This window comes from Phalaenopsis equestris, unplaced genomic scaffold (genome assembly GCF_001263595.1).
Source record: "Phalaenopsis equestris unplaced genomic scaffold, ASM126359v1 Scaffold000251, whole genome shotgun sequence".
Taxonomy (NCBI): Eukaryota; Viridiplantae; Streptophyta; class Magnoliopsida; order Asparagales; family Orchidaceae; genus Phalaenopsis; species Phalaenopsis equestris.
The window spans coordinates 2,473,303-2,482,694 of NW_018164693.1; the positions used below are offsets into that span (position 1 = coordinate 2,473,303).

The 9,392-nt window shown below is 34.6% G+C and overlaps 2 protein-coding genes across 2 annotated transcripts; both read left to right on the top strand.

Annotated features, from left to right (window-relative positions):
- Nucleotides 1–4,702: 4,702 nt before the first annotated feature.
- On the top strand, nt 4,703–6,070 carry LOC110024295. Its single transcript, XM_020724175.1, has 4 exons — nt 4,703–4,720; nt 5,256–5,354; nt 5,445–5,593; nt 5,693–6,070. The coding sequence occupies exons 1-4, from the start codon at nt 4,703–4,705 to the stop codon at nt 5,733–5,735; spliced, it is 309 nt and encodes a 102-aa protein (XP_020579834.1). The 3' UTR covers nt 5,736–6,070.
- Nucleotides 6,071–7,320: 1,250 nt separating this feature from the next.
- Nucleotides 7,321–8,672, top strand: LOC110024189 (pre-mRNA-splicing factor ISY1 homolog). The gene has a single exon (XM_020724004.1). The coding sequence runs from the start codon at nt 7,448–7,450 to the stop codon at nt 8,354–8,356; it is 909 nt and encodes a 302-aa protein (XP_020579663.1). The 5' UTR covers nt 7,321–7,447; the 3' UTR covers nt 8,357–8,672.
- Nucleotides 8,673–9,392: the final 720 nt, after the last annotated feature.

Sequence of the window (9,392 nt, forward strand, 5' to 3'; positions counted from 1 at the left end):
TGGCTGAACAACTAGTCCTTGTGTCCCGTCTTCTGTCTTTCACTGTCACATTGTTATTCAATTCTTTCTTGAAACCAACTTTACCATAAATGAAATCCTTTACCTTAATCATTTTAGAATTTGACAAAAAACTAATGTGGTCCTTCCGCACAGTAAATCCAATTTCGTGTGCATATGCACAATATTGTTCATAGGCTTCCTTCTCATTATGAACCATTGTGCGAAGCAACCTTTCCGCAATTGGATTAATGCACACAGTTACAGGCTCGGAGAACTGCAAATTTTAATATATCACCATTAGAATGACAAAAATAACGCATAAATAAAATCAATTCATAAATCCAATAAAGCTATGATGAAACGATACATAAATAATACTATAATACATACTACCACCATAATAATACATAAAAAATATCATAATAACATAAATGTTATTCAGAACCAATAATACAATAATAATACTATAATACAACTATAATAACACCAAAATAACACTATTTACAATCACAACATAACACCATGATAATACCAAAACAGATGAAATATACTATGGTTGTATTATGACATTATAATAAAACAGATGTACAGTTCAAAGTGACTGTTTTATTTTAGTGTTTTTATGGTGTTATTCTGGTGTTATTATGATAATATTAATATAATATAAGTGTTTTTTCTTTCTGGTGATATTTTGCTGTTATTTTGGTTGTATTATGATTCTAAACCCTTAACCAAAAAATCATGATAATACCTAGTCAACAACACACCCATCCTCCAACATAACAGTAATGTTGCAATCAAATCATATAGTAATCAAACCAGAATAGCTCCACAATATTTCAATCATCTCTGAACCCTAATAGTACAAGTAAATAGAAAGAAATAAGTTCACATGCGGAACAGTTCGGGCCTCAGCTAATAAGCTCAGCTCATTGGCATCATTCACACAATCATTTTGCAATTCCATCAATATTACTTGGTCGGGAGAGAAATCCATCGAAAGAACCCTAGCTGAATACGAACGCAAATGGAAAAATAAAATATTTCCTGAACCCTAAAAGGAATTAAAGCTAAAAATTTACAATTTGGCGGGATCCAAAATGCCAAAATATATGATTTGACGGGATCAGAAAGTGACAAATAGACGCTTTTTGGATATTGGGTGGGGCTCGGGCCGGGTCGCGATGTAAAAACAATTTTTTCGCTAGTGGGCCATAACTCCAGCTGTCAATTTTTTTATTGGCTACCACAGGTAACCATGCGTGCGGTCTTCAGACTGAATAATTTTTCTGATATTAGGGTTTTTTTTAGGGAGATTTCCCTAACTAACGCGTACACTTTTATTTTACACACATTCCATTTTAAGTGTTGATGAAAAAGATAGATTTAACTGTCAATAATTAATAATCAACTACTTTTCTTATTATATTTATTTATGTATTTAAGATCTAAATTTTCACATTTCTATATATAGTATTTGAATCTCTAACATCATAACAAAACAAAACAAAACATCATTATTTTTAAGAAAAATAAATATGCTTTTTTATGCATAAATTTTAACACTAAATTGTTATGAATATTATGTGCTAAAAAATATTCTGCATAGATCTCAATGCAATCTGCAATCTGTTTTTGTCGAATTGACTACCCTCCACCGATTTTTTTTCCAACAGAACACTTTTTCTTCAACGAAAGACTTTTCATCTAACTGAGAAATTTTCCTTTAACAAATGATTTTTCCCCCAACTATGACTTTTCCTTTGACTAGCCGTCGAAACTTTGATTCCCCCAACAGAAAAAACTCCAAAATGACTTATCCAACTGTTGATGAGGAGCATTACATGCCAACACAAAACACTAAAATATCAATTACCAACTCTTTCTAAAGCAAGAACAATATTGTAATTTACTTTTGATCTTCCTATCATCTATAAATAAGAGAGTCCTTTCATATAAATGGGTATTTTTTCGATTCCTACTTGTAACATCTTCATTTTATGTAACATAATGAGTCCACGAGCCCGGGAACACCTCGATTCGCCCCGAGGGGGCCAATCTTCCGCTTCTCCTCATCTCCTTTTCTCTCCGTCTCTCCCTCGCTCAATCTATTTTTCTCGGTCCCCGACATTTTATCCCTTGGGCACGATCTAACTTACATATTTAGAATCAACAAATATAAATATTAGACATGTAATTGCATAATAATTATGGGATATGTATATAATTTTTCTTCTTATTTTCTTTAGGGGCGATAGGCTTTTAAAAATTATACTTGGTTAGGCATCTCAAGAGGCTTCTAAAAACTATAATACATGGGGTTGGTTGTTGGGTAGGGGTGTAAGTGAATCAAATTTTAGCAAGCTCAAGTTTTCAATTAGTTGTGTTTGACTTCTATTGAAAATGACTCAAAAATAGTCTGCATGTATTTGGCTCAATAAGTTCAAAATATATTTGAAATAGCCTTGTGTTTGGCTTTTAAAACTCACAAGCTTATTTTCATTTATAACAAAATATTCAGAGGTTCATTTACCTTTTAAACAATACTTAGAAAGAGATTCTTCACTTTATCATTGAACCGAGTCGATCCGCGTATATCATAGTTCGGATTTGGCTTATTATAATTATAAGTTATTCGTGTTTGACATGAGTTTTTTTCAAGGTTTAATATATTATTCATGTTTGACATTGAATACGAGCTATTTAACGAGTCGAGCATGAGCTATTCTTGATCGATATGCTCTTTTACCCGTGGCCCTCATGTGTAAGAGAGATTATTATGTAAGGATAAGATAGGTGCAAATTGAGTGTACTTTAGGGGTATTATTAGTGTTTCTAAGGTGTACCTGCTAAGTACAAGAATTTTTTGTAGGTGTGCATCCTAAATATACCCTAAATGCACTCATCTGTAATTCGTATTTAATAGTTTTTTTTAGGCCATAATTAATTTGAATACATGCATGCAACTATTCCATTAATAAGCAGGTGTAAAAAAAAATGTACATACGTATCCCAACATTATTATGAATTTAGATATGTAATACTTTAATTTATATAAATGATACACCACCATCAAATTTTCATCTTCCAGTTTGATATTTGATGCATGACATGTATATTAAGGTAATCTTTTGAACAATAAACATTCAATCTTCGATTAAAGCAAAGTATTACACCTCTTCAACACTTTTCCATTCATCATGTGCTCGTCGAGAAATTCTGAAGGAAGAATCATCAAGCCTCGTGAAACCTGCTGGAAATTATTATTAAAAACCAAAATTCCGAAGTAGACCGCTCCTAGTGTGTAGGTGCCTAAGTGTCAAGCTCTCGAAAAGCAGAAAACCGTGCCGAACATATTTGGCACCAAATGGGCGACACATATGTTCAGCCCTTGTTGTGTTGCGCCATATGATGGGAGCTCTGAACAGTCTTCATATTTACGTACTGTGGTCACATAATGTGGTGTGGCTCACCATAATCTCAACATCCATGAAACCAACTGAACCCAAACATAGCTTCAGCTTCTCAATAGTTACCACATTCTTTAACATATCCACAAGATTCTGAGTTGTTTATCTTCTGTAGGAACAACTGCTCATTTTCAAGAAGAGAGCTAATAAAATGATACATCAGTGGAATATGTTTCGTCCTAACATGACAAACTGTTTTTAACAAGATGAATTGCACTCATATTGTCATTGTAGAGTTTTTCAATTCTTTGCTCTTTGCTAGCATCAGTGATAATAATACATTCTGTCTTCATAGTTGAAAGTGCAAAGATATTTTGCAACATGGAACTCAACTTACCGCTGTGTTCTTCAATATGAAGATATACCCTGTTGTACTTCTCCTACTAACTACATCTCCTGCAATATCTGATCTACAAATCCTCGTAGACTGATCACTGCACTTCCATAACAAAGTGTTTTGTTGAATGTTCCCTTCAAATACCTGATAATCAACTTTAGCGTCTCCCAATGATGTCTGTCTGGATTGTTTATGTACACACATAACATGTACTAACATTTATACATACATCACAAAATTCTTATTTTTTTACATATGTGTCAACAAAATTTTAATTTTTACATTTATATAATCCAAATCTTTCACATTATATCGAAAATATCATGATTTTTTTTAAACTTTTAAAAAATGAAATACAAAATTTAATGCATATAAAAGATGACATATATGTAAACATTGAAGTTTAAGTGTTGGATATGCGAATCCTTAAGAAGTGAATGACATGCATATAAATCTTCCAAAAATGTATTTTATTTTCCTAAAAATTAAATAGTGATATTTTAGTTGTCATTGGAGTGACACAAATGTAAAAATATAGTTTAGGGGTTGGATATGTAAAAACATACTGCTCTATATGTAATTATCCCAAAAAATAAAAATTGATTAGCTTAATAAATATAAAACACTTAAATTAGTGGTCAGTTTTCATCTTTTCGAAAAAATATTACATTAGAGTCCTGATGTAAAATTTTATCATGACTCTAATAATAATGCATCATGTTTAAGGTCCGACTTCACTGTATATAAAAAACTAAATAATTTAATGTATAATAAGATCAGACCATATAAATGACGCATTATGATTAAAAACATGATATAATTTTTCATAATCACTTCCTATGTAATATTTTTACTACTTCCCATGACGATGAAGATTTGAAGTGACGAGGTCACAATGAGGAGCACTATTTATGTGCGTCATATACATGCAATTCTGCGTGCGTATGACCCTAAATAATCTTTCAATAACTCAATTATTGGGTTTTAACCCCAATAATATATCAATAACCTTCCAATAGTCTACTAACATATTTAGTGGTTCGACGCTAATCTTTTTTCCTATTATTTTAGGGTTTGTTATTGAAGTATTAACCCGAATAATAAAGACATGACAGTGTAAGACATGACAGTGTAAGACCCTTTAAATAAATTTCATAAGCCCATTCTGTAAATATTTTTAGGTGAAGCTATCCCCACTACCTTTCGCGCTGTTCTATCGCTAAATCCCATTAATCCGCCGAACTCGCGGATACAGTAAACTGGGGAGTTGCGGCAAAATCGAGCAAGAACGGGATTTGAGATTCCGTAGGATTTATCAAAGTTACCATTTTTTTTCTGTTTGGCAGGATTTAGCTCAAATCCTGCTCAAACCCTGCTATCAAACATCTCTAACTTTTGATTCCTCCAAAGAATGGCCGGCAGAATCCCTAACTGGCTTCGACTAATAGCTCCGCCCGCCGCGGTTCCTCGTCGGCGGTCTATTTACAGTCTCATTAGCTTCTTCCGTAGCAATTCGGGGGCTTCAATCTGTTTCCGAAGCAAAGAGGGTGTTTTCCCTTTCCTCGGTTCCTCCAAAAAGAGATTTTGAGTTAGATTTATATGATTTTGTTCTTATTTAAAATTGATTTTTGATTCAGAAGAAGCTTGCGATTTCATGTTCGTGTTGCAAAGGCAAAGGCTTCTACAGCTGCAAATTGTGCAGAGGGAATTCCACCATAGAGTGGTCTCCGTTGTATGATCCAGTCGCCATTAATCCATGCCTTTGCCCAACATGTGATGGGAACAGGTTGCAGCAGCTTTTAGGGTTTTCAGCTTAAATTCATAGAGTTTTTTTTCCTTATTTGTTATTGTTGAGAGAGCTTAATGGGGATTTTTCACTGCACAGGATACAGCGGTGTTTAAATTGTCTGGGGAAGGGATACACCTGAACATTGAAGCAGTTAGGGTTTGGATGTTTTCTGCTGAAAAAATGTCATCTTTTGAGCTCCTCTGTGACCAGGATTTTGAGGGTTTTCTTATAAGCTGCTGTAATGGCAGACACTTAATGATTTGTTATGGTGATTACTGTGATTTTTTATATGTTTAGTTGCCTATTGACATAATTTAGGGAGTTTTCACAATGGAATTCGTTAGATTTCGAGTGTATTTAATAGTTTTTTGGCGGCAAAAATGCCTCCATTGAGTCTAACTTGATACCTCAAAGATGGTATTTTTCTTGCTTTGATCAACTTTGAAAAAGCTTCACATAATGTCTTTTGATCGGCCATTACACATTAACAACTTTTAAGTTCGTTGGTGAATTCTAAATATGTTCGCCTTCTCGTTAGTTGTTGCCGCCATTGCCATCGACAACCACCAGTCATTGCTATTGCCACCACAGGCCGATCATCACCACTGGATGTCATTGTCATCTGTGGCACTTGAGTAAATTTAGCAGATAAAGAGCCACTCAGCCTAGTTCACTATATAAATTGATTTAAAAATGATATTATAACTACAATTGTTTTTTTTAATTATTTAAATAAAATTTAAAAGTTTAAAAAAATGTTGACTTAGTTAAAAAAGAAAGATTCACGTACATACCGCACAATTTTTATGTATCTGCATATTTAACACATAAACTTCAATTTTTACATACATGTCGTCTTCCCTGCTCATATGAGTGTCATTTTCTATAAATTAAAATGATGAAAATTTTAATGTGATATAAAATATTGCGGTTGCATAAATGTGAAAAAAATAAAATTCAAGCTTTAGATATGTAAATGCATAGAAATTGGATTGTATGTAGGGGTGTAAACGAGCCGAACACGAGCTACTGAACACGAGCGAGCCCAAGCTTAGCTAGTGTTCGGCTCGTTTGCTTAACGAGCCGAATACGAGCCGTTTACGAACAAAGAGTCATTTTGACACCTCTAATCACGTAGCCCTAAGATTTAATGATTGTAGCAAAATTTAAACCATAATTTGAATCTGATTAAATAATTTTTATTCTATTTTCTTCATTAATAATTTTAATTGATTATAAATCTTTGTAGCCTTGTAGTCAATTAGTTTTTTTAAAAATACAACTCAGCAAATATATATATAAATAATATATATATATATATATATATATATTTGTTTGGGAGTATTTCGGGCCCAAGCGACGAGCTTCTTAACGAACCGAACACGAGCTGTTCGCGAACAACGAGCCGTTTTGACAGCCCTAATTGTATGTATGTAAATGCAACTTTTTAAAAATGATTAAATTTATAAAGGTTTATAACATAGCACTCAATTCTTATGTATTTATATGTCTAATACTTAAGTTTAAATTTTTACATAATTTGCTCTTATCTATGCTTTAAAATATGTATTTCACTTTTTAAAGTTGAAATGATGATATTTTTATGTGATATGAAAGATTTGGGGTTATAAATGTAAAATTTAAAGCTTAGGTGTTAGATATGTAAATTCATTGGAATTGGATGGTTTATATGTAATGACCCTTAAAAATTTATTAAAATCAGATTTACTTTAGAACCCTACTTCTGATGCTTCCCGCTTATTGACCTCTCCGGCTAACTTCAGTCGTCTTTATTAGCCCCGCTTATTAGGTTTTCCGTTTTCCGGCGAGGAAGCGGAGAGACAACCCCAGATGGCGCGCAATGAGGAGAAGGCACAGTCGATGCTCAATCGCTTCATTGCGATGAAGAACGAGGAGAAGCGCAAGCCCAAGGAGCGTCGTCCATACCTCGCCTCGGAGTGCCGCGATCTCGCCGATGCCGACCGATGGCGCAGTGAAATTCTCCGAGAGATTGGTGTCAAGGAGGCTGAGATCCAGACCGAGGGCCCCGACGAGCATCGTCTCCGTGATCTCAATGACGAGATCAACAAACTTCTTCGCGAGCGTGTCCACTGGGAGCGCCGTATTGTAGAACTTGGCGGACAAAATTACACGAAGAACACCGCCAAGATGACGGATCTTGAAGGTAACATCATCGATGTTCCTAACCCTTCCGGCCGTGGCCCTGGTTACCGCTATTTCGGAGCTGCCAAGAAACTCCCCGGCGTTCGGGAGCTCTTCGAGAAGCCGCCTGAGATCAGGAAACGTCGCACTCGCTATGATATCTACAAGCGGATAAATGCCAGCTACTATGGATACAGAGATGATGAGGATGGCATCCTTGAGAAGCTTGAAGCAGCTGCAGAGAAAGAGATGAGAGATAAGGCAGAAGCAGAGTGGTGGAAGATGGATAAGATCAGAAAAGAGGCGAAGAAGGCCGTGAAGAGCAGCCAGGTTGTGACTGTGGAGCCTACGGCCAAGGAGATTTTGTTTGAGGAGGAGGAGGATGTGGTGGAGGAAGAGAGGAGGGAGAGGGAAAGGGAGGTGAGAGAGAGCAGCAAACAACAGGAGTTTGTTGTGCACGTACCACTGCCTGATGAGAAGGAAATTGAGAAGATGGTTTTGGAGAAGAAGAAGATGGAACTGTTGAGCAAGTACTCTAGTGATGTGTTGATGGAGGAACAGAAGGAAGCCATGGCAATGCTCAATGTGCAGAGATAGTCCTGTTGTGGAGATTGTCCCGATTTTTAAAGACTTAGCCCTAATATGTCTAAGGTCCGTTGTTATTGGCAATTTCTTGTTATCTCATGCCATTGATCTATCACTGGTAATCTCTAATATATTGGCTTCTCGCTAAGAATATTTTATTTTATTATTCCAGCAGAACCCAATTTTTCTCTCTTAGATCACTACATTATTTTCTGTGTATTTGTTAAGCAGGGCAAGACTTGCCCTGCTTATTGTGCATGCTTGTTTATGAAATGTTGTGACTGAGAGGCAATCTCCTAAAGATGAAAATTATTATTCTTAACTTCCAGCGCCAAGTATTTTTGCTGTTTTCATAGGAGCTTAACTACTTTGCCAATTAGCAATGAATTTAGATCTTATCCAATTAGCAATGAATACACATCTAACATCTAAACTTTAATTTTTGCGTTTATTCCTCCCAAATTTTTCATATCACATAAAAATACCACAATTTTAACTTTAAAAATTTGAAATACAGCCTTTCAAGTTCAGGGAGGGTGGCCTGTATTTAAAAATTGAAGTTTAGTTGTTAGATATGTAACTACATAAGAATTGAGGGGTATGTATGTAAATCTTTATTTATTTTCTTTTTAATTTTTCCAAGATTTTGAAGGATATTAAGAGTGCATAGATAAGATACTAATGAGATAAATTTGCAAATTTATTAATTGGATTAATGTGGGCATAAGTATTTTTTGACAAATATATAGCTAGAGGACTCCTATTTAGCAAGTTCGACGGGTAACAAGAGTTTTGATAGCTTACTGTATTCGATTAATTAAAATGATGGAGATTTCATTCTCAATTCATAACAGTTTTTTCACTTATAGGGATTGCCATAGATATTGTGTTGTTCATGCAAACTGCTTACTGGGAGGCAAAAGGAAAAAGTGTTTGCATTTGCCTAACAATAAATTCTGTCTAAATTTGGAGGTTTGAACTTATTGGAACAAGGAAATATATGTTTGAGTGATTAAATGAATGCAATATTTTTAAATAAAAAATATTT

Excerpts from the sequence above, each read along its gene's own strand:
- LOC110024189 (XM_020724004.1), top strand. The coding sequence starts at position 7,448 with ATGGCGCGCAATGAGGAGAAGGCACAGTCGATGCTCAATCGCTTCATT.
- LOC110024295 (XM_020724175.1), top strand. Across the intron at positions 5,355-5,444 it reads CTGTTTCCGAAGCAAAGAGG|AAGAAGCTTGCGATTTCATG; the intron begins GTGTTTTCCCTT and ends TTTTTGATTCAG. Across the intron at positions 5,594-5,692 it reads CCAACATGTGATGGGAACAG|GATACAGCGGTGTTTAAATT; the intron begins GTTGCAGCAGCT and ends TTCACTGCACAG.